Source organism: Eurytemora carolleeae, unplaced genomic scaffold (genome assembly GCF_000591075.1).
Source record: "Eurytemora carolleeae unplaced genomic scaffold, Eaff_2.0 scaffold861, whole genome shotgun sequence".
Classification (NCBI taxonomy): Eukaryota; Metazoa; Arthropoda; class Copepoda; order Calanoida; family Temoridae; genus Eurytemora; species Eurytemora carolleeae.
In genome coordinates, this window is record NW_019396748.1 from 22,339 (window position 1) to 49,075 (window position 26,737).

At 32.7% G+C, this 26,737-nt stretch overlaps 1 protein-coding gene across 1 annotated transcript; it reads right to left on the minus strand.

Moving 5' to 3' along the window:
- Window positions 1-2,661: 2,661 nt before the first annotated feature.
- On the minus strand, window positions 2,662-24,939 carry LOC111708172 (chromosome-associated kinesin KIF4). The gene is made up of 21 exons (XM_023481469.1): window positions 24,837-24,939; window positions 24,094-24,233; window positions 23,193-23,258; window positions 22,763-22,839; window positions 21,710-21,797; window positions 21,425-21,503; window positions 19,872-19,957; window positions 19,362-19,470; window positions 19,103-19,206; window positions 18,024-18,117; window positions 15,827-15,898; window positions 14,696-14,751; window positions 13,869-14,067; window positions 13,555-13,608; window positions 12,761-12,844; window positions 11,957-12,096; window positions 10,205-10,274; window positions 8,765-8,856; window positions 5,100-5,152; window positions 4,332-4,453; window positions 2,662-2,933 (listed from the first exon to the last, which is right to left on the minus strand). Exons 1-20 carry the CDS (start codon window positions 24,840-24,842, stop codon window positions 4,359-4,361), a joined length of 1,764 nt encoding a protein of 587 aa, XP_023337237.1. The 5' UTR covers window positions 24,843-24,939; the 3' UTR covers window positions 2,662-2,933; window positions 4,332-4,358.
- Window positions 24,940-26,737: the final 1,798 nt, after the last annotated feature.

Below are 26,737 nucleotides of genomic sequence, written 5' to 3' on the forward strand. Positions count from 1 at the left end.
ATCCATTGAAACTTGCCAGCTTCTCTTGACTTCTAGTTGTATGTGTGACAATGCCGTCTAAAAGCTTGATATTAGTTAAAATTGAAATCGAAAGTCTTCTTCATTGTATTAATACAATCCCTGACCACCGTATTTATATTTACCAAGAGTCCACATGCAGAATTGAATACTTCTACGAGATAGTAGTTGAGAAGGAGAATGATGTTAATCTTGAGATACGGGAGAGATCGTCTGTACTCACGAATCCCTACTGTGATTGTCGTTGATACGAGGAGCAGGATCATCATGTAAAAGAACAAGAACACGTTCGAATCCTTGCCAAATGTTTCCCTGAGATTGGAGATATTGTGAGAGGGGTTAATATCAAAAGATTTGTTATTGTCGAAGGACATGGTTTGCTTGAATATATAGAAGTTAATAAATTGCTGGAGCTTCTTATGCTCTGGACTGGATATCAGAGGCCCCTTTACTCTCTACGAAGTTCTTTTACACAGTAACTATTATCAAGAAAAATCTCTCTTAAGAGAGAAGTACAGGGTGGGATAATCCAACTTTAAAACCACAATAAAGCTTTGCACAACATAGTTTAAAGAGTAAACATGAGGTGACTTACTAGTGAAACAATGCAGATTTAACACAAAGACGACTTGAAACTCTTCAAATATGACCAGTCCTGGTTACGATTAGGTCTGCTGCCTTGAATACGGAATATAGTCTTTAATGGCTTATATTATGATTTAGCAAAGAAAATAAAGAATATGAATATAAGAAAACAGATAGTTTGAATTCCGTACAGTCGTCTCTGAAGTCTCATTTTTTGTGGGCAACCCTATATAATCCAACTGAAAGGGACTGTTCACAAATTTGAAGATACAATAAGTTTAAATTTGTTCCATAACGAATTTTTCTGAATGTATAAATTAAACAAAATAATGCAGCACCCAGTGAATGTAAAGATGTTCCTGTAAAAGAGACCCTTAACCATAATACTAGCATAATAATTTTAACAATTAGTTCTGGAGAAATCCTTAAAAATTTATAAAAAATAACTAACGCTTTTATGAGACATTCATGGTTGTCCATGAATAATGAAACTTTATTTACGACCTGAAACTCTATGAATGGTGTATCGACATAGGTTCAGAAACGCGACCAAGGGTTAAACGACCCAGGTTAAACACAAGGGCAATTTATTTTGGGACATCACATTATTTAACATTTAGAAATTGTCTTAACCCAAAATAAGGTAAGAGACAGGATATTGTTTAACCTTGAAGAAGCTGCAGCGCTCGGCCCAGGAATAGTATAAACCTGACCTTAATTAAGGTAACGGCAGCATATTATTTAAATATTAAAAGAACATTTCTTTTGCTCTTTGTCATTTTTCGTTTCATCCTCGGTCGTTTTATCCTGTGTCGGCGAACCAGAAACGTTTTTAGTTTTAGAAAACCAAAATTTTAATTCCATACTGTCCTCTCCAAAGTCGCATCTTCCAATGAGGTTATAAAATGTCGTCTTCTTAACCTACTGATAGTGGAATGCTGTAGCTATTTCGTTTCATAATTTAACTATTAAAACGATCTTTAAAGTGTTTCCGCATACTTCATGGCAATTTATTTATTTTCACAATTACTGAGATTTAGGTCTGATAGTATAAAACCTGTTGAAAAATTGTCAAGACGACATTTATAAATTATTTCTATATCTCCTTAGTTATGGGTTAAACTGTATGTTATTACAAAAACAAACATTGGTTAATCATTGAAAATCAAATCATATGAGTAAAAAGCACATTTATTTTCTCCATTTATCATTTTTAGTGCTTTCAAAACGTTTGTAAATTATCTTGATAAATAAGTTCACCATTTCGGTCAGCATATTTTTTAAATGAGAGGCCAAAATTAAAATAGTTTTTTCCTTGGTAAATAAAAAAAAAAATTTTAAGAATTTTCGTTAATTTGAAGAAACCCCAGAAATGCGCTAATTCCCTTGACATAGCGTGAACAGCATCTGCTTCAGTTTAGAAGAGGATAAAAACTTATTAATCTACCTGGAAGTTGGTCAAACATACAGGGTTACCCACAAAGGATGAGCCTTCAGAGACGACTGTACAGAATTTTTCCTTATTTTTACGATTTCCTGCAACCATTTACTTCTTCCTTCTTTGCCACGGCGTTAAATAAGCCATTTTAAGACTATTTTCAAGGCAGAAGATCAAGTTCAAACTTGGGATCGTCTATTCTATGAGTGGGCGGGAAGATCCCCCCCCCCCCATCATATTATAATTACATAGCCCAACCGGGCTAGTGTAAAACTGCTAGTTTCTTTGTCTAATAATTTTCAAAACTGTTAAAATCTTTGGAACTCGAGTTTGTTCATAGTTACTTAATGAATTTTGATTGGTTAAAATCTAGATGTGCTGGTAATTATAATTTCTTCAATTTAAGCTCTCACTCTTATAGAAGTAGCCTTAGCTTATCAATAGTCTTAATATCAGTTTTTAACAGAGACGTGTACGACAGATTTTCGAGGGGGGGGGGGGTAATTTTACAAGACATGGAAGGGCGCGACCTGAGCCTTAGTTGTCATTATCGCATGAAATTACATAAAACTTACTCTGTCAAGCTATAACTAAAAGACAACAGATAAAATTAGATAAGATTCATTAAGATATATTTTTCTTTATTAACACACGAGTCAGCATTAAAAAATTTTAAGTCATAGTATTAAAATAACATTAAGATACACAAACTGGAAATTAGTTCAAGGTTAAAGTTAAAATTATAAATATTTAAAACAAAAATATGGTTTTCTCCGACAAATGTTTTGTTATTGTTTCAAAAAAGATGCTTGCATAATGCATATATAATATATTATGCACTGATGTGAAGTTATTTCTGTAGTTTGGACTGGTCCGCAAAGCCGCTAACCCCCTGAAAACAAAGAGTTGTTAAAATTTAAACTTAAAGAGACTGTAAGCATACTTTCATGCAGAGATGGCAATACCCGATTTTTAACAGTCCCCTGAAAACTTTTATCTGACAAATAATAGTGAAGATCTTAAAGTTTTTTAGGTTTTTTAAGGTTTTCCTGCAGTAGAAATGCGCATGTCACTTTTGTTGATATACCACAGTCGAAAATAATTAGTTTTCAAAATTAAAAACATTTAAAATCAAATCAAATCAAATCAAATCAAATCAAATCAAATCAAATCAAATCAAATCAAATCAAATCAAATCAAATCAAATCAAATCAGAATTTTAGGGACGCCCTACGACCACATAAACAATCTTGAAATGACTTTACTAATTCTCAAAAGTAATGTTGGTTTACGATTCGTAACGATTTTCCGTGGTTACAGTTCAAACATTGATATCTTAATCATACTTGATTAGACAAAGGTTTTGATAGTACCGTTGTGAATCGTGTATTGTCATATTTGCATGGAGGGTCACTTGAAATTACGCTTACATTTTTTTAGTCTTTTAATTGAATAATTATATGGAGCTCTTTAAAACTGTTCCCGCATATTTCATCGCTATCTATTCATTTTTACAATAACTGAGATTTAGATCACTGTCTGGTTCATTTTCAGAAACGGGCGGACATCTAACCAGCTAAAGCGATCTGTTCAGTGCACATACAGATAAGATGCTAGGTACTTCCCAAGGGTATTTTCCCAAGTGGCAACTTCCCAAATGTGCAATTTCCTAAGCAGTAACTTTCCAAGTCGTTCATAGCCGCAGCGCTCGCCCCCCCACAGCCCGGTCTAGCCGCGGCACTCAGCCCCCTAGTCCATCCAAGCCGCAGCGCTCGGCCCTCCATTGCAGCCTGTGGCGCCTCGGAGGGCCTAACCTAACCTTTGGGAAATTGCACACTTGGGAAGTTGCCACTTGGGAAATCGTCACTTAGAAAGTCGCCCTTAGGAAACCCTTGGAAAAGTACCCAACACCAGGCCAAAGGAGACAGTACAAATGAACCAGTCCCTTTTATGGAAATTATAGTTATTAGTACAAAACCCATTAAAATCTTTTCAAGACGACATTTCAAAAATTCTTTGATGACGCCGAAGTTCTGGGTTCAACTGTATATTTCATATAAATTTTAGAAATGAGACAAATTGTACAAAGCTTAAAAGAAACTGTTGTGAATCAGACACGATACTCTCAAAATGGAGAATCAACATGAATTTACACACCCAATCCATTTCAGCACTTTTACCTCGGTTGCCACAATGTCAAGATTAACAGTTATTTAATTTTAAGTATATAGCTCTAGAGTAGGATTAAAAGATTTTTAAAAATATGAATCTCGATTGGTCTCAGTCTCACCTCTAATCGATTTCTTCCTACTTCTCTCTACAGAAGCTGTGGAGAGGAGAAGAAAGAAAGTTTCTGCTGTTGCTGCTGCTCCTGGGAACCTTTATTTGTAGGTGTTGCGTCAATGTCGGAATCTAAACCAGGGACAGAGTTTTATTAATTTGCGAGATCAGTTGTTCAAGTCGAGATCGGCAGTAGGTAATATAGCGATGTACTTCATTAATATCGGTCCCAGGCCAATATTTGTAAATAAATAAACATGTCAATAGATATCCCTCTCCTATTTCTCTTATATCTTACAAAAAAATATAAAAATAAATATAAAATGTTGTGTTCAAAGCATTGGTTCAATAGCTTCTCAAATATTCAAATTTTAAAATACGTAATATTTTTGGCCATGAATTCCTAATAAAAAAACCGGTTAGAAAATCCAATATTATTATTTATTTTTATTAATATTTTTACACAATAAAATGCTAGTTTATCAAGACTTAAATTTTAACCGGTCTCGATGAACTACCCTGTCTTGGTCTCATCCTTGATAAAAAATGGCATTTTTGTCAGGGGTGTCGATTTTCAATAATTATCTTGGGGGAAAAAATATTTTTTAAAGGTTTGGGGATAAAAATGAGATATCAAAACGCAAGTTTTTCATCCGTGTTACCCAAAATATTTTCCCCTAATTCAGCTAACCCGTAATTTTTTGGCGCTCAGTGAAAACATACCCAACTTCTGGGGAAGGAATTTTCAAGAACATATTTACCCCTGATTTATGTTAACCTGATTGAGCAAAGATGTCAGCACTGTTCCTGTTAACCTGCTTCAATGGGGATCTAAAAAAGAAAATTTAAAATTAAAATTCAGAAATTCTTCTTAAGTGAGATTTTAAATTAAGGTTTAATGCAGTGCTTAGGATCCGGATCCATTGGACAAAATATCAACCAAAAACGGGGGAAAAAATCTCTCAAAGAGAGATTATAAAAATGTCAGTAAATTTGAAAGAAATAACCTGGATCCGCATCAGAATCAAATGGATCCTAGCCAGCCGAAGCAACCAGAAATCATCAAGATCAATATAAAATCTTCGTTCACAAAATATTTATTTTAGCACAAATATTTCAGCCGGAACCATTAAGAAATTGTGCTCAGTGTTTTGATTTTCAGTGCTTAGGATCCTTTCATTTTAATGGGGGATCCGGATCTTGGATCCGCCCTAAAATTGAATACGGATCCGGATCCAGGCCATGAGCATTCATTCTTTTTTTTTTTTGCTTCTTTTTCATGTTAAAAGTTTGAATCATTCAGAGATAAGAACATTTTCAATAATTTCTTTATTCAACAGTTGAGATTTGGGTTGAGAGAGCAAAAAGTTTATTTTACAGTTTTTGGTTGATATTTTCCCCGTTGGATCCGGAACCGTGGCTTTGCATATTTTTGCGTATCCGGATTCAAGAATTCAACGAATCTAAATTATAAGCATTGAAGAACAAATTATTAATAGTAGTTGTGAACATACTGCACAAAATATGCACTTAAACCCTATCCCCTGAACCTATAACTCAACTTTAATGAACATAAAAAGCCAAAACTTTTTCATTCAGGAATAAATCCTTTCTAAACCAGAGATATGTATCTAATGAAAAATATAAAGTTTACGACAAACCATTAAACTAAACCAGGTTTCCACTTGGGTTAAATCAACTCTTAAACAAGATATGTTTAGTTACTTGGGTTGAGAGCAGAAATACAGATTATTACAATTGAGCAGAATCACGAATACAGAATGCAAGTGTGGATTTTACCAGCTTTTGACCAAATTAACAGCGGAATATAAATTTACTTAACTGCCTCTTGGGACAATTAAGTAAAATAGCATTCCGCGCTGCTAAATTTTGCGAAAAAGGTTGCGAATATTCATCTTAAATTATGATACAATTGTGTACTGCTACTCTTTCGGGAAATTGAAAATATTAATTAACCAGGGGTTCCATGGAAACCGTTGTAAAATAAAATTCCCATAACTTCATTGTTAAGAAGTTTTGAATAATTATATTTGAACATTTACTTTAAATCTAACTTGCCTAGATGCCGGATATACTGGTTAAGTTATGGGAAATTAATATTTAATAGAATAATGAGACTAGGAGTATATTTAGTTTCATATTAACTTTATAGTATACATGGAGAAGAAGAGATTTGAGCTTAATTGTTTCAAGATTAAAATTCAAAAATGTTTTAGAAAATCTAAGTCTCTCTTTCGAAGATCCACATTCCAAGTACCAGGATTATTTAAAAAAAACATATTGGAAAAAATAAAAAAAAAGTTTAAAAAAAATTTATTCAAATTGTCCCTTCGAAAAAAAAATTAACAAAGAAAACTAAAATCTGTCTTTCGTTAGTTTCTATTTAATAGAATTTAAAAAATAAAGAAAATGGGCTTTTTGAAAATGTTGGGAAATAAAAATAGAGTTTAAAGTTTTGTATTAAACTAAGATTGACAGAGTTTGTCACTAATAATTTGCTTCTGAAAGACTCGAAAACAATTTTTGACAATTAAAACATTGGTAGCTTTATCAATCATTTCCATAGAAAAATCAATTATCGTATGAAACTAGAATTTTCAGAATCGAATAAAATCATAAGAAAATTGTGTTTTTTTTTACAGGGGTGTATATTTTCTTTAAAAATCATTTATTCCTAAGCCCCCACCTATTTGAAAATAATCAATTAATCCCCCCGCCCACCAGAAGTTATGTATATCTATGTTAATATTTTGCAGATTATATTTTACACTTTTCTTATTTTTCTTTAAGATTTGAAAACAAATCTTTTTTAATGGTTCTAACTGAAGAGTAATAATTTTTGCTTTTCAAAGACTCGAAAACAATTTTTGACAATTAAAAAATTGGTACCTAATCAGTTCCATGGAAAAATAATTATCGTATTAAACTAGAATTTTCAGGATCGAATAAAATCATAAGAAAATTGTGTTTTTTTTACAGGGGTGTAAATTTCCTTTAAAAATCATTTATTCCTAAGCCCCCACCTATTTGAAAATAATCAACTAATCCCCCCCCCACCGCCCACCAGAAGTTTTGTATATTTATTTTAATGTTGAATATTTTGCAGATTATTTTTCATACTTTTCTTCTTTTCTTAAAGATTTGAAAGAAATCTTTTTTAATGGTTCTAACAACTGAAGAGGAATACAAAGAAAGAAAGACTCGAACAATTTTTGATAATTCAAAAATTGGTACCTAATAATTTCCATGGAAAAATAAATTATCGTATTAAACTAGAATTTTCAGGATCGAATAAAATCATAAGAAAATTGATTTTTTTTTAACAGGGGTGTTTAATTTTTAAAATCATTTATTATTAAATATTTTGCAGATTTATTTTTCGTACTTTTCTGATTTTTTGTATGAGATTTGAAAAAATCTTTTTTAATGGTTATTTAACGTTAGAACTGAGGAGTTCTATTACGGGATTTTTTAATCTAATTTTAACTTTTAGGGAAATTAAGCTTGAACGAAGAGTTTTAGAAAGTGGAAAAAATGGGACAAAGTTCAGTCTTCTTTATATTTTATTTCTTTAATTTTAATAAAACTTTATCAAGACCAGACTTTGTGGCTGCTTCGCGCCCATCTTCTAGATCAATTGTGAACATGTTCTCTTTAAATACATTGTAAAACAAAAACAAACAACGAGGCTTGATCGAGTGAATATTAGAATTTTATTTTATTAATCAATTTTTGACAAGATTTTGACGTAAATACTTAGTGCATTTACTGTAAGAGATGGAGGGGGGGGGGGAGGCTCCTTACTTTCTAACGCTTCTTATTTAAAAAAAAAAACTAAAGGGACTGAAAACATAATTTCATTTACACGACGTTTTATATTAAACAAAATTGATGTTTACTTTCTTGAAATGGCAGGGAAAAAATTCCATTGGGTTTTGTTAACATCGCGTAGGATCTCAAATGTTCTGGATTTTCGAGGAAAATTATAGTAGTCAGCTGTGTAGTTGTACGCTAGCGTACAATTCAGTTTTATGGCAATTCAAACATATTTTAGAGATAAACACACAAGAACAGTCAATAGAAGAGTACCGTTGTAAATCGGGCATAAACTTATGCCTAAGTCTCTTTAAAGGGACTGCAAGCGTAATTTTAAGTGACTCTTCATGCAGAGATGTCAATGCCCGATACACAACAGTATATAATATATACCCTTGAAATCTTTATATGATCAATAATGTTACCTATAGATGGCCAAACGGCTAGACCAATTTGAGTGAATTTTTTAAGCAAACCCATGGATAACCTGGGGTTAACATGGACAAAAAGCATTCTATTTTTAAAAATTCAAATTTTTACCCGCCGTAGTATTTTAAAAATTCCACGGGTAACGCCGGGCACTTAGGCTAGTTAATAATATTATACCTGGCGGGTGTAGTAAACTTGAACTCAGGAACCTCATAGGTTGAATCAAGAAGTTTAGCTGTAGTATCACCACTCTTCTCATCAGTATCAGTCTATATGATATATAATATATTAGCTCTTAGCTCTTTTATCAGTATTCGTCTAGGCAAGGTTATAATGCGAGGAAAGTTATTTCAGAGATGTACGCATGTTTTGTCCTGGAGTGTACTGTGTCTGGGCGTTAATGTAGACACAAGACGGATGTCACAGTCTGACATGGGATCCATCTTTCACATAAAAAATTAATGAAATATCCTGGTCATAGGAAACTATTATGTGAGTTACCAAAGTTTTCAAAATTCAATGCTTTTATCCTCCTCGGATACTAAACAAACACTAATACATCTATTCTTGTTTACAAATTCCGCCCAGAGAGAACTGGTTTCAAAATGTACGCAGAATATACGCAACTGCAATTAACTCTCCTTGCGTCTAGGTATGTATAATCAATAAATCAATCAAAATTTTAGGGACATCCAATGACATTAATCACATCAAAATCCCATCATTTCATCACGCTGGGATTGAATAAGGGATAAATTGGCGATTTTTAATACGTAGTATTTCGCTAACCAACTGTAAAGAATATGTGCAGCTCTACAGGGTTTTGTAAAAAAAACTTTTTTCCAAATTGCCCGCAGGGGCAGTCAACAAAAGAAGAAATAGAGAATGAATGAAGGTGTAAAAATTATGAGAAGACTTATGAAAATGAAATTATTTTAATGAAATATTAATAAAAAAGTAAAAAATTAGGGATTTAATGGAGCTTTTTGTGCTATTTCATGACACGGGTTAAATACATTATCAAGAATGTATCCAAATGAGAGAAAAAGTGAAATATTTTAGACAATCAACACTAGCAATAACACGAGTAAAAGTAAAGTTTATAAACCATATTGACATTATATAACAAGAATCATAATGTTATGTTAGACATCAAGGGACCACAAATCTTTAAAAAAATCAAAGCTTATTTAAATAATTATTTTCTGGAGAAAAACAAGATTTAAAAAAGAAATGAAAGGCAAACACTTTTAAAAACTTTAATATCTCCCGCTCATCAAACAGATTGATTAGAAAAAATATTCCATAGAGAAAAGTATCATCAATCTCGTGTTTCTTTAAAACCCACCCTAATTTTAGAAAACTACTAAAAGAAAATTAAAGTCACATTAGGCCTCTGGAATTTAAATCAGTGCATGGTATCCAAGGGGCAAAAAACCCCCAATTTTTCCTCTCAGAACCCACTTCTACTGTTGAAAATAATTATTTTTACAAATATCCTTTACTCTAAATTATTTATTAAGTTTATCATGCGCCACTCCATTCATAGATCCGGATCCTAAGCACTGATTTCAACATATTTGACTAATTTTGCCGAAATATGTTTTATTTACTTACATGATCACTGTTGTCTAGATCCGTTGTTGACATTACACTTGCATCACTAATGTCAGCTCCCGGTGTCTCCCTTAACATATCAATATATTAATAAAAGGTATAAACAGGGTGACGTGTACACTGTACAAGGGGTGGTGGCGGATATTACCTCTCTCTCCTCACCCTGACTTGACATGTTTTATCTCTAAAACCCCCGGGAAACCATAGATCTAAGAGGGGCTGAGTCACCATCCCCCCCCCCCCGTGTTCTCATCTATTAATACCAAAATCTGTTCGACACCACCTGGCTGCCAGAATAAAAACTTAAAATCATAAATGACGTTGATATTGTAAAGACCAGCTAACTATGATCAGCATTGTGTTGTCTGTTTTTGAACAATCAAAGATATTTGAATTTTTCCTTTTTCTAATTGGCATGACTTTTAATCCTATTATTTGTTCCTTCAGAATATTTTTTTTTAACCAATCAGCAATATATCATAAAGTTTATAGTTTTCTTTAACAAATTATTCACTAAAATGTCCCAAAAAACCCTTATTCTTTCCTTTGAATCTTATCCTATCCTTTGAATCTTATTCTATCCTTTGAATCTTATTCTATCCTTTGAATCTTAATCTATCCTTTGAATCTTATTCTTTCCTTTGAATCTTATTCTATCCTTTGAATCTTGTTCTTTCCTTTGAATCTTATTCTTTTCTTTGAATCTTATTCTATCCTTTCAATCTTATTCTATCCTTTAAATCTTATTCTATTCTTTTCATCTTATTCTATCCTTTTCATCTTATTCTTTCCTTAGAATCTTATTCTATCCATTCAATCTTATTCTATCCATTCAATCTTATTCTATCCTAATCTTATTCTATCCATTCAATCTTATTCTATCATTTCAATTTTATTCTATCCTGTGAATCATATTCTTTCCTTTGAATCTTATTCTATTCTTTGAATCGTGTTCTACACTTGAATCTTTTTCTTTCCTTCCAACAACTATTTCATGTCTCAACCCTATCTCAATCTTTAATCCTGTTGCAACTTTGGAATCCCAGAAATAAATTAGATACTTTTCAAAAAACTGTGGGCGTTTCTTTAAGTTACCAAGTATATGTAAATATATAATGGTTTCTGTGATATTGCACATCATGAGATGATTAAAAGAATTATTAACTTTAAAAAGTGCCTCTTTTTTAAAAGTTTAAAAGTATTTAAGAAGAGATTTTACTTGAGAAAAATGGTCATATTCTTTTAAATTAAAATATTATAGAAACAAGCAACCTCGAATATTTTTCTAACCAAAATTCCAGGCGGATTTTTTTATACAAATCAAATTATTTTTGCATTTAGTATTAGGAAAAACGACACACTAAGTGATAACCAGAAAACTCTGGCATAGGAGGACGACTTTTAGACTCCAGTTACGACCTTAAATATTCGAATAAGCATGGGAAACAGCAATTGTGCAGTGTAAACAGACCCATTTCACTTTATTAGTGAATTAAAAGTGTACAGTAACACTTTTTGTTTAAAATCCATATAAAATACACTTAAGTATTGATATAAATTCTTTTTCCTATTTCAGAGTTTTCTGTTTTTCACTGAACCAGAAAATCGATATTAAGGGATTCAAGCTGCATAGTATAAACAGTGCAGAGTGGAAACAAGGATTTATTAGAGATTCGTTGGAATTTATTTTTGATCATTTCTTTAAAAACAACATTGGATTAACTCATTAACTTTTAATTTTACCCAATTTACCTGTTTGCGCATTTACTGGGTACACATTTGCATAGGGCGGAGCAGTAAGGTCCGTCCTTCTTACAGGAACATCTCTTATTCCTGCACCCAGACTTACAGGTACAAGAACCCAGTGTACTCCTCTTTTTCTTTACTTCAACCTACACAAATATTATGTACTCTGTCGAATCAAATCAAACTATTAGGAACCCCACTAAATACTTTCAGAAAACCATTCCGAAATAAAATACTAAAATAGGACTGAGGTTTTACGATTTGCAATGTTTTCAATGTTTACATTTCGACTCTACATTTTTTATTTGAAAAATATAACCCGGGAATCTTAATTTCGAGTACAGTAGTGGAATGTTGAAAATTTTGTATTTCTAGAAATCCCTAAAAACATAAATTAAAAATGTATATGAGGGGGGGGGGATGGGGAAAATTTGTAAAAAGAAAATTGTGTGTACTGTGTACACTAACGCTAAACATACGATTGTCGATACACAACGATATCCATCTTCTTATCCATGATGAAGATATCTTCGTTGATCTATCTAACAATTGATATCCATCCTTGCTTCTTGGCCTTTTCAGAATAAATAGAAAATCCGTACCCATTTTATTTAGGATAACAAGTGATTTTATTTGCTTGTAATAATAACATATAAGTATGATTATTGATTGCTCAAAAAATGGCCCCGGAACTTTGCTGTAGTTGGCTTAATTATTTGGATGACAACCCTTGAAATGGGGAGAAAATATTAATTATGGATGAATTTAGTTTTAATAATTCCTTATTATTATCATAAAATGTTAAAACACCTGTTCCACGGGTTTCTCATCATCTTCTAGAAACGCTGAACTTCTTCTCTTTCTTTTTTCCACTCCTGCGAGGGACTGCCGTTCCTGAGCAAAGAATAAATAAGTTCCTGGAACATTGCCGTTCTTAAACAAAAATATTGTCAGTTCCTCCCAATCACTGCCGTTCCTGAGCAAAGAATAAATAAGTTCCTGGAACATTGCCAATTCTTAAATATAAATATTGTCAGTTCCTCCCGATCACTGCCGTTCCTTAATCTATAAATGTACAGTAGTGATCTCTGTTAGTCCGTTTGTTTATTTTGGATGTTCGATTATAACCTATAAACCCCTTGATTGGGGAAATTAGAGTTGCTTGACTTATATAGTGAAAAATCCAGGCAAAGCTAGCTTCCCAAGCTAGTAATTATACATCAGTTTTTGCCAGAAACCACCATTCCTTGACATTGAATAAATTAGTACCGGTTTCTTATAAGTTAAAACATATCTGTCATAAATAGAAAGTAGAATAAAGTGAACTATTGTTTAAAAAGTATTATTACATTAACTTCAGACTCAATACTCAAGTTTCCTATCTTTTCACCTAATTGTTCTTAAGACTTTTCCTTAAAAAATTGTTTTCGGAAATGTTGAAAATGTACTAATAAAAAACAAGGAAACCATTGCAATGTTATTTTTTATTTCTAAAAGATATCTAACTCTGTTTTATTTAGAATGTTCAAAGTTTAGAATATGTCAAATAATTCTTTTCTGAGTTCATTTGTTTTAAAGTGATTAACACCTTTTATTACGATTACCTTTCTGATTCTTTTAAACATTGGTGTTTTCCTCCATTCTTCATCACTATCCTCCTAATATTACAATATTAGGTTAAATAACAAGACAAGATGAAAAAATCTAAAATCTTAATAGATAATTCAAAACCGTTTCACTCTGAAAAAGTTTTTTCCACCTAATGTTTCACTCTAAAAAATTATTCCCAATTACTGCTTCACTCTGAAAATAATTCCCAATAATTATGTTTCACTTTAAAAATAATTCCCGATTACTGTTTCACTCTAAAAAATAATTCCCAATTACTGTTTCACTCTAAAAAATAATTTTCACTTACTGTTTCACTCTCATCACTGGATGAGAACAATTCATCAAGTTCCTCCTCCTTATACCTCTCTTCAGTTACTGCCATTGTCACCCTCTTCTTATTCGCCTTCTTGGGCGGGGTAGAGACGCCCATGGACGGAAGTAAGCTCCGCCCCTTTTCTCCTCGACCAGCGCTTTCAGCAAACTCACTCCGAAGGGTCTGAAGCTCCCTGAATAATGCCGGTCAATACAAAATCAGATCAGATCAAATCTAACTTCGTAACAACCACTCAAAACAACCTACCCTGGTTAGGCGGGTTCAAACTGCATAGTAAATTGCTTATTTGTGATATCTCATGCTTTGTAGTTGAATAAAAATATGAAACTTCTAGTATGACTTTCAGTGACGTTATAATTGATAACAAAACTAAGATTTAACAGCTTTTAAAACTAATGGATAAATGACATAAAATATCAACACATGAGTTAAAATAGGAACTGTGGTTTCTTCGAATTCCTCTCCTGAAAATTTGTATTCAAAATCTAAAAATAATTCTAAACCGATCGGGCCCAAATTTTGTGTGGCAACTCGTATGATCCCATGGAAGGTTTCTGGTCCATAATCTGTAATCTCTATTGAAAAATATTGACAGAAAAAATTCGGATTTTTTATTTATTTATTTTTAAATAGAAAAATCGACGAAAATTTGGTTTTTAAGAAGAACGATGAAAAAACACAGCTTTATCTGAACTGTTCCAGTCATTTCATACAACACTGGAAATATTCTAAAATATGGGAGAAGGAATAATTAATATTTTGCAGATCTGGAGCGCCAACTAATTGAATTAAATACTTACTTTTCCCTGTCCATGAGTTGCTCGTGTATATTAGACATTCTTGCAATCTCTGAGGCCTGGTAGCAGACACCATTCATCAAACAGTTTTACATGGATATATGATGTCAATCATTGAGTTGGGACGGAATTTTAAGAATTTGAGGTGTCACAGATCTACCTACTCCCGGTTAAAATTTGAATCAATGATTCAAAAAAAAATTTAAAATGAGTTGAATAGGTGATACAAGATTTGAACCGGTGACCTGTAGTTCAGCGATCTGTCCATGTATCAGAGTCGGTCTATCGAGACAAAAAATATGAAAAATTGGACAAGACAGGTTTTATACCCCAGTCGATATTTTGTCATCCAAAATTTCATTTCTTTTCTCCCATTAAGAGAATAAAACCTTAAAGAAACCATACCTAACAAATGAAAAAATAGGGGGGGGGGGGGGATTATCAAGAAAATTTATATACTTAAGCTTTTATGAAAATGCTCTCTCTAATATACATATATATATGAGAGTACTGATATGATCAAAGTTGATTAAAAACTTAATTCATGATTCTACTAACTTATTTTCTTAGAATAACTGAAATTAATCTTGTTTTTTTTTTTTAAGAGCTCAAAAATCAATTACGATTTCAAAATTTCTTTTCCTTCCTGAAATTTTAGATTAGATATGACCAGAGTAAACGAGACAAATAAGAAAATTAAAAATTTTATATTTTATATATATATTTTTGAGTTTACTTTTTTAATATAAATATAAAGAATAAATATAAAAAATATAAGTGAATTTTTATATTTGAACTAATTTAGACTTATTTTTGATTAAAAGGAATATGACTATTGATCTAGTGGAGTGATCGATTCACATCGGAACTATTAAAAAGCGTTGTAATATCAAGAATGAACGACCTATTTTAAATTGCTTTAAATAATTTCGACTATGATTCTTTTATTAAAAAAAATGACATACGAATTAGTCAAACGAAAACAATTAAAGCAATCGTAAGAATTGAAAACTATGCAAGCTAAAAAAAACGCACTATCATATATTGATCAGAGAAATGATATTGCAACGAGTGAACTCATTGATGAAAAAAATGATAACATCTGATTTGTTGTTAAAAGTATGAATGTTCTGCCTGAAACTTTAGTCTCTCCTCTACATTGTTGATATCCTTACCAAGGCTAATATCAGGACTCTCTCCCTCATCCTGAATACCAAGTTAATATTAAAGTTTGCGCGGACTCTCTCCCTCCTCCTGAATACCAGGTAAATATTATAGTGTGCGCGGACTCTCTCCCTCCTCCAAAATACCAAGTAAATATTAAAGTTTGCGCGGACTCTCTCCCTTCTCCTGAATACCAGGTAAATATTATAGTTTGCGCTGACTCTCTTCCTCCTCCTGAATACCAAGTAAATATTAGTGTGCGCGGACTCTCTCCCTCATCCTGAATACCAGGTAAATATTAGTGTGCGCGGACTCTCTCCCTCATCCTGAATACCAGGTAAATATTATAGGGTGCGCTGACTCTCTCCCTCCTCCTAAATACCAGGTAAATATTAGTGTGCGCGGACTCTCTCCCTCCTCCTGAATACCAGGTAAATATTAGTGTGCGCGGACTCTCTCCCTCCTCCTGAATACCAGGTAAATATTATAGTTTGCGCTGACTCTCTTCCTCCTCCTGAATACCAGGTAAATATTAGTGTGCGCGGACTCTCTCCCTCCTCCTGAATACCAGGTAAATATTAGTGTGCGCGGACTCTCTCCCTCCTCCTGAATACCAGGTAAATAGTATAGTGTGCGCACTCCTAATACATTATATATGGTTGACAATTAGTCGCAAGAAGCTCTCGTTATTAAGTATCGTCACTACATATGATACTTTCTCTCAAGTTTGCAGCTGAAATTACAATCTAGAAATAAACATTATGCTTGCTCCCAACTTCTGACCGGCGCGGCTGTATTATATTACAGTCTGTCTGAGGTTGAATGACATAAAATGCAAACCTGACAATAAATTGGCCAGGGCTATGTAACAATTGAGTAGGTTCCATGAAATATGTGGATCCATGAGACAAATGTTACAAACTTTTTTTGGTACGCGAACCTTTTACTCTTCACTAATTTTAATGTATAATGTGTAAACACTACTATGTTCATAAGCACTATTATGGCGTAATGGCTACAACAAAAACATGACGTTAAATTAGATAGTTATTAACAAGTCTAAAGAATTTTTATCCACTATTTTTGTTTTCTTCGAAACCTAACCTGTAGGTCCGCATACAAATATTATTTCTGTTTTTTTTAGAAATGAAACCTGTAGTTTATGCAGTTATGTGCGTTTGTCGCATAACAGAGTGTGGGTCTGTTTTATGCAACCCCAATTGTTTCCAATAGGTATAAAAAGTAAGTCTGAATTTCTGTAAATTTGTGCATTACTGTCTATGTGAATTGTACATTATTGAATTATTTATAGTTTAATTAAATGTTCATCAACGTTAACTACATAGATTGTTCAGAATTTTCAAAATAAATAAGATCAGCAAAGACGATATTTATTAATGTTAAAAACTTTCCTCTATTTCTGTAATGTAGAAGCTTGAGCGCAAACATTACAATATATGGGTCCATTTCCATTCATTTTAATCATAATTCCTTGATTAGTCCGTATGATCAATCTAAAGATATTGTAAGCATAATTTTGAGTGAGCCTCAATTCAAATATAGCAATAATCAATTTACCAGTACTCTTACAAGCTCTTTCTAATCAAGTATGAATTTGCTTTCAATGTTTGATAAATTACTTTCCCTTTGAAACGTCCATAAGCTATCAGAGCTGAAAACTTTAGAATAAGATATCCTTAATCCCGATTACTTAATCTGAGTATCCAATGGAAACACCTTTGATTATCTTCTTAAACCGTTCTTTCTTGGATATAGTAGAGAAATATCAAAAACCGTTTTTTTAAATAAGAGAATTCCTGCCGTTTCTGTATGTTAATCTAAAATGGCGCGCAAAATTTCAAATTTATCGGCTTCATATACGCGACTCTGATCGGTGGAATTTTATACACTTTACAGAATACAAGTACAAGATTAGTTTAGTCTCGATAATATGAAAAAGAGAGGATTAAGCATTAATCTCGATATCAACCATTCTAAAGTTTTCAGCTCAGAACAGAACAGTTGGAAACCAATAAAAACGACAATTATCTTCCAAATTATTGATCAGATAAAGGTTTCAAGGGTACCGTTGTAAATCGGGCATCGCCATCGTTGAAAGGAGGGTCAACTAAAACTTGGATTTACGGTCCCTTAAAGTGTGCTATACCTGGGTGCCGGTCAGCTGTCTCAGCAGGAACAAAACCTTTTCCTCATGTTCCCTCTCCAGTCTCACCATCTCGTCCTCATGGGACAACTTGATGCTAAATAAATATGAGAAATCAGCATTATATCAGAACCACGTTCCGTTCCTTTATATTTTGTCATGATTTATTATTACGATTGTACAAAAATAAAACTTTAGAACCAATTTTCATCCTTTAATCAAAAAAATAACGTCTTCTATAAAGAATGGTCTTGAAAATACAATCGATCCGGTATAAACAGTAATGTAGGGTTTACATCTCCTTCTGTCAAGACTTAAAGAAATGCCAGCTTAGGGTTGAGTGACAAATTCTTTTAGAAATTGCAATAAACATGCAAAAATTTGACCATCACTCTAACAAAGGTTCACACAGTGAGTCCCTTTATTACCTGTGTAATATGTATCTGTTTCTGCAGAGAGTTTCTTTATTACCTGTGTAATGTGTATCTGTTTCTGCAGAGAGTTCCTTTAATACCTGTCTAATATGTATCTGTTTCTGCAGACAGTCCCTTTAATACCCGTGTAATGTCTCTGTTTCTGCAGAGAGTCTCTTTAATAGCTGTGTAATGTGTATCTATTTCTGAAGCGAGTACCTTTAATACCTGTGTAATGTGAAGCTGTTTCTGCAGAGAGTCCCTTTAATACCTGTGTAATGTGTATCTATTTCTGAAGAGAGTCCCTTTAATACCTGTGCTTCTGTTCCTACAAAGAGTCCCTTTAATACCTGTGCATCTGTTTCTGCAGAGTCTCTTTAATATCTTTGTTTCTGTTTCTACTTAAATTCCTGTTTCTGTTTATGCAGAGTGTCCCTTTAATACCTGTGTATCCGTTTCTACAAAGAGTACCTTTAATACCTAGGAATCTGTTTCTATAAAGAATCCCTTTATTACCTGTGTATCTGTTTCTGCAGAGCGTCCCTTTAATGAGAGTCCCTTTAATACCTGCATATCTGTTTCTGCAGAGTCCCTTTAATACATGTGTATCTGTTTCTGCAGAGTCTCTTTAATACCTGTGTATCTGTTTCTACAGAGTCCCTTTAATACCTGTGTATCTGTTTCTGCAGAGAGTCTCTAGAGCCAATAAGTTCTTCCATCTGATGTTTAAGGTCACGAACCTCTGAGGCTCGCATTGCGGCGGACGCGGTCATCTAAAAAAATCATTTTTAACATTTATTTTTTTCAAAATCTAAAAAAATAATTCTTCTCAAACGTAAATTTCCTAAGTTTCTGCAGAGTGACAACTGACAAGCCACATAAAATGGATGATATAGGTTGCCCACTGCCCAGCCCTATCTAGTATTACCTCTGAAGCTGTATCGAATAGATACTGCGCCGCTATCTTCGCCTCCACCATAGAGGTTAACCTTGACCACCTGTCCCCACCCTTCTCCTTCTCCTTGTCCTCGTTAAAACTTCGCAAAAAAACAAAATAATTTATTTTATCAATTATTGCGGTATTCAATTATTCTGTAGGATAGAAGGAATGGATGAATGAATGAATGAATTATGTTTTAGATCCTTTTTTGTCTCGTAGAGAAGTAAATGGACATAGTCTATAGATTTGTACCCTCTCTTAATTTAATGTCTCTCGTGTGTACTTCCAATTTCCCCCCTTAGCTCCCCCTCCCCTCTTTAAAGTACAATACAAGCAATTTACAACATTTCTTCAGCAGAAGAAGCAATTTCAAAATGATTCTTGAAAAATTCCATTTTGTCTTGTCAATTACCATTAGTCTCGAAAAACCAAACAATTTAACAATTCTTTCAAATGTTTTAAAAGTGTTCCAGGAATTATGTTATTTTGTTTTAGTTCCTGAGGATTTGTTGCTGGAGATCAGAGATCTGAGCGTTCCTGATGTCAAGATCATTCTGCAGTTCCTGGACCTTCTTCTCAGCATCCTGAACAGTTCATGATATAGTCTAGCTTTCTGATAAAGTCTAGTTTATGATAAAGTCTAGTCCCAGATATATTCTAGTTCCTGATAAAGTCTAGTTCCTGATATATTCTATTTCCTGATGTAGTCTAGTTCCTGATATTGTCTAGTTCCTGATATAGTCAAGTTCCTGATCTATTCTAGTTCCTGATATATTCAAGTTCCTGATATATTCTAGTTTCTCAAATATTCTAGTTAGTTCATGATATAATTGATATATTCTAGTTCCTGATATAGTCTAGCTCCTGATATAGTCTAATTCCTAATATATTCTAGTTCCTGATATATACTAGTTCCTGATAATTTTAGTTCCTGATATTTTCTAATTTTAGGTATATACTATATTCTGATTCTTGATGCATTATATATTACATGAACGTATATTTTAGTTCATATAAAGTTAGTGTTTTTCTGGGTTTTCTTGAACAATGAAAGTGTTTGAAGAAAATAGAATCAAAAACTTTTACTTTACAAAAAATTACAGTGAATCCCAGATAAATGAATACATAGCAAGACTGTTTCTAATGTGGTATTACATATTTATCAAATGCCGCGGAAAAATGAGTAAAATATTAATGTATTAATTGCATTCATATTTCAGGGCCATTAATTTACCTTGAATTAAAAATAAAAAGAAGTTTCTTTAGAATTATCAAAAAACTTAATTCTTGCTATGTATTCATATATCTGGGATTCACTGTACCAAACGTTTTTTTTTTAACTTTTGATAAAAGTTCCCATACACCATAACTGTATTTGTTGAAAGTTTGCTTTAACTTAACATGAACAATTTTTATCTAAAAATATAATTAAAAAGCAAACAAAAAAGTCATTTTGTTCGTATTTTGCAAATATTTCTTCTCAGGATCAAAATTTGACAATGTGTAGTGGAAAATGTTTAAAATAAACATTTTTTTAAAACATTTGCTTTTGGGCCCTCAGCGAAAATATATGAAAAAAGGAACTAAAAACGATCTAAAAGATTAATAACACGTATGTGGCGGGAAAAGAGTTTAATTCAGTTTCTCCTTCTTGGGAGAGCTTTAGTTTACTTTATTTCTTGGAAAAATGTGGAACTCTGCCCACATGAGGAGGAACTAATCAATCTCTTAGTAAATTAAACTAATACTACAAAGCTCTAGTACCCGAAATCTCTAAATCTTTGAAACATGATAGATGGATTTCTTAAAGGGACTGTAGGCGTAATTTCAAGTAACCCTCCATGTGTAAGTTTCTTAGACTACCGATCTTGTCCTAGTTAATCTACAGAAACTCTTAATTGTTGAACACTTAGATTGCAAGCTGTTTTATACTTTAAAAATATTAATATTTACATGCGTTGAGTCCCTTTAATAAGAAGAGAATGAATGAAACCCATTCCTAGCCGAATAAACAGATGTTTCTCTAGGTTTGAATGAAACTATTGAATAACCTTGCGTTCTTGCTGTGTCATAGTTCTCCTTGCTCCCTGCTTCAACTTCTGCAGCTCAAGGTTCAAATCCTTCCGATCTCTGACAAGTTAATAATCAAATATTAGGATTTTGACAAAATTTAAACATTGCATGTAATGCAGTTTCAATAAGTTTAATAATTCACTGGGCCTAAAAGCTAGATAGTTTTGTAAAAATAATTTGGAAAATTTTTACATTTAGAATCTCTTGGAATGTAATTTAAAAAAAATGACGTTTGGTAAGCACCTGAATTCTAATTTAAATACCTGATCAGGTTTTCTTTCGACTTGAGAGCCTCCTTAGCAGAGACCACGACCTCCAGTTCAGAGGATACCCAGCCTCGAACCCTTTCTCCTATAAACACATAGAATTATTATTTGAAAAATCAAGTTTTTACTTTCAATATAAGCTGTGAGCTGAATATTTTTTTCAGTCTAAATGTCATTTTTATCGGTAGACATTGTCTTACTAAAATGTTCATTTTGTGCTTAATTTTAAACTAGCTTATAGATTTTAAGTTGGAAATAAAAGGGAGAGGGGGGGAGGGTGTCAAGATTTAAGTTTTCATATCTCTATTTACAATAAAAATATTTATTTTTGTTCCTCAACCAAAGGCTTGGAAATTAAAACTCCATTTTAACAGAAACTTTAAGAGACTAATATTGTATTCTTTATCATGTTCTAACTCGCTCCATACTGAATTTCATATTAACGTGCTATAAAGTACTCATCGTGCAATAAAGTTAAATTAGCTATACATTATAGCAAGTGTGCTATAAAGTTTTGATTGGTTCCCAGATTTTCTCAGTTTTTTTTTCAGTTGAAATAAAAATGAAATTAAAATCAACTTTATATTTTGACTTCTGCTTTGTTTCAAAGCTTATTTAATCTAAAAATAGCCATTGAAATAAAACAAGTACACAAACGTTTCATAAAATTACCTATAACACTATTATTTGGCACGACGTCAATTTTCTCAACATCTAGAAGGTTCTAGCCTTTTTAGATTACATTTTGTCCCTCGCTAAAGCTCGGGACAAAATTAAGTCTAAAAAGGCTTGAACCTTCTCGATAAAGAGAAAATTTGTGTGCAAAAACTTTATAATACTGTTATAAATAGTTGGTAACTCTCATTATCAAAATCTATAAAGTCCTTTCATAATTCAAAATACACTAAATAGATTAATTCTTCAAACATACATTTCAAAGTTTTAGGTGAAACAACTTAAACAAGGAATAAACGAAGAAAAGCGAAGTAAAAACGAAGAAAAAACGAAGAAAAAACAACGAAAAAAGGGGATATATGAAGAATATTGAACCTGCTCCAGACAACGTTTTATCACTCTCTCCTCGCTGTGCTCTTACTTTAGCTTGCTTCTCCAGAGCCTCCTTCAACCTTTAAAATACTTAGTTTAAAGGGACTTTAGACGTAATCATTAATTTACCCCCCCCCAGTTCAAAAGGGACATGCCTGATTCACAAGGGTGCCCAATATTCTTATCACTAGGACCAATAAAGTTATTTTCTTTTTGAGCAAATGAAGTATTTTAATGTCGTCATTTGTAGAGAATAGAACAGAGGACGCGCAGCGTGATTAACGGAACATGACCAAGGGGATTGACCAAAATGCTACGGAAAAGTGCAGAAAAATATGACGTTATTATGATCTTTGTGTGTGAACCATAGGATGTGTATTGTGGGAGGGAGACAATATTCCGCTTCCACTTTTTTATTCCCAGTATATTTTACCTCTTGTTAACGGAAACAGTTTCCTCCATTTTCCGGCGGAGAACATTCTTCTGTCGTTCATGTAACCTGAATATTTCAAGAACTTTTTAAATAAAATCTTCAAAATTCGATATTCAATAACATTTTATAACATTTCGTTATTTTTTTTCTTTTTAATTCAAGTTTTTGTTCATTTCCATTTCGAAAAAATACATTTTGAATGATTTTTAGATAAAAAAACATTATCAAATAAATAAACTGATTCATTGTCACCTAACGTTGATTTTGTAATCCATATAATTTTGCAACCTGATAGTTAAAACTATAAATCTACAAGATCAGAATGTCAAAGTTTTAAAAATTATCAAAGGCCTCCACAACATCAGGTTGCTAAGATATAGGGTTTCAAAAATTAGAATTAAACACCACAACATCAGGTTGCTAAGATATAGGGTTTTAAAAATTATCAAAGGTCTCCACAACATCAGGTTGCTACGATATAGGGTTTCGAAAATTAGAGTTAAACACATCAAAGGAATTGACAGGGTTGACCCCTCCACAGTCTACATTGTTCAATATTGTTTGTAAAATGTCACGGGATTGACAAGGAAAACAGCCTACAAGGCCAATCTCTTATCAAATCGATCAAATGCAGACCAGCGTAAAACCTTACAGAGTAATACCGGTTGGGAACACAAAACAAGAAATATCAAGATACTTAAACAGGACTTGAGAAAATAAATTTATAAAATCTTTGTCAGGAATCATTGTAACTGAGGATGATGTTCACCAGGATGTTAATTAACTGAACACTGTTCCTTCAAGAAGAAAAAAACAAGATACTCGCGAATAACTCTACAATATGGTATTGGACTCTCTGTATAAATATAAAAAATTGTGATGTGATTGCTCTAAACCCTACCTTTCCATTTTGACAATCTGGACCTGGGCCCGCCTATCCTTCTGCTTTAGGTGGTTGACCTCCTTTTCCTTGCTCAACTTCCACACCCGAACCCTGTCACTGTCCTCCTTCATCTGCTTAATCAACTTCACCTTCGCTGTCTAGATATTTGTTCAAGGTCAGATATTGCCTCTCCCAATCATCTTCAGAGCCGGGAGAGGTAGGAAAATGAGTAGATATTATTGCTTTTCGTTTTTAAAAACTGTTAAATTCCGACAATTTACTTTATTGTCTTTACAGCATAAAATACGGGAAACACCAATAGAAAATCAATATTAATAAACAATGGATCAGGCAAAGATTTCAAGGGAACTTAAAAAAATTTGTGTTCGTGAAAAAAGAAAATTTTTTTAAGGACTGTAGCGGAGTTAAGTGACCCTCCAAGCAAAGATGACAATGCCCGATTCACAATAGTACCCTTAAACCTTAACCCGATCAAAAATATGGAATAAAACGTCGTTTCTCTGAATCAAAAATTGTTTACTTCTGATATTTTCTCCCGCCTTTCTTATTATCAAGAAATGCGCAAGTCACAACAAATCAAAATAAACAGTTAAAAAATAATAAGTTCTAATTCATACTATATCAATAAAGCTTTTAAAGTAAATCTCGTGCATTGTCATCTTTGCATGGAGGGTCACTTGAAATTACGCTTACACTGTACAGTCGCTTTAAGTTTTTTTAAAATAACAAATCTAACTCACCTTCATGGAAACAATCTCTTCTGCTAACTTCTTAACTTTAGCTTCATTCTGTTCATTCAACCTTAATACAAATTTCTAATCGAGATGAAGAAATATTTAGTCGGGGACTGCTCTTTTAAATCGGAGAAAATAAATAAGTTTTGGGGTAAATAAGATAAGAGTAACAAAATAAGAAATATTTAGTCGGGGACTGCTCTTTTAAATCGGAGAAAATAAATAAGTTTTGGGGTAAATAAGATAAGAGTAACAAAATAAGAAATATTTAGTCGGGGACTGCTCTTTTAAATCGGAGAAAATAAATAAGTTTTGAGGTAAATAAGATAAGAGTAACAAAATAAGAAATAACAAGCTAGAAAGAAATCAAATTTATAATGTCTTCCTAATTTCAAGTTGAAAAACATACAACTGTTGATATTTTTATATTTACAAATACAGCGCCCGAATTTAATGAATTTGAGCCGCGTCTCAAATCCGCCAAAAACCGTTATTAATTGAGCGCCGGCTTAAATCTTGAAACATTAAAAACAATTTTAAGAGGAACCACCATATTTGAGGCACGGCTCAAATTCTTAAAATTCGGCTTCAGAGCCTAGAACTATCAGAACTGAACGAAAGAACTCTACCCGTTCTTGGATGACTTTCACAATCATTTATCCAAACTTTTAAACCAGGGTTAGAAATATTTTTGTCTGAGAAAATCTTAATAATGTGTTGCAAAATATGCCAGCTTATGTGATTTTGTGGCTTTAGAATATATTGAATCAATCTCAATTCTTAGGAAATAAGATATTTTGAATACAGATACAGGATTATCCACATAGGATGCTCGAATTTAAAGGGAGACCTGGCGAGACATGATAGTTGAGGTGAAAGTGCAGTATTGTCGAGAAAAACTTAATTCATTTGACACCAATGGGACATTTTTACGGTGTACAATTTTTGTTCAAAATATTTTACCATTTGATTCAGTTGTTTACAATTCTTAAATAACCTGGACAAAACATTTAACAAATACTATTCTACCAACTAGTTCCTTGAATACAAACAGGTTCAGAATCAAAATAAGATATTAAAATTCAATTTGAAATCATGCAGGTTTATGCAAGTTTTTTCAGCTAGGGTCGCTTGTTTGACATTTTGAAGAAATCTGCTAATAAAAATATAGGAACAGCAAAGGTAATGGTGATAAAAAATTGATCTAAGGTACTATAATGCCTTTCATCGATAATTTATTTTAGAAATATGTTCCTAAACAGCAAAATTAGTAAACAAAAATATTTTTTTACGTGTTCAGTCTGAATAATTAACAGTATTAAGAAACTTTATTCTGCTGACTGAAACAACTGGTGAAATATTACAAACGAATTTACGTTCTTATTTTAAAATTGTACACCGTAAAAACATATCATTGTTATCAAATGAATCTTTGAAGTTTTCTCGGTAATACTGCATTCTCAGTTTAAATATGATTCATAGCCGTTCTCTCCCTTCAAAATGACCTAAACCTCTTAAAATATGACGATCCCAACATTAAAATGAGTCTAATGCATTGAATATTTTGGTCTTGGCTAAAATTTAAATATTGAAAAGTTGTACTTTGAGTTGTAAAGTTTTGAGAAGGAAATCATTAAGAAAAAATAGTGGGAAGNTCTTTTCGGCGCAGAGATTGCTTTTAAAAGGCGCTGAAATATGCAGTCTTTGGTGACCTTTTTCTGCGCAGAAAATGCTTCAAAAAGCGTCGAAACAAACGGGCTTTCTTCTGGGTTCAAATTTCACTGTCAAAGCTGTCAAGCTGTTGCTCCAAGCTGCTCAATTCAAAACCATGAGAAACTACGTGGGGGGTCACATGGGGGGGATGTGAATTTGATACCCAGACAAAATATGAGATGCGGCGAAAAACG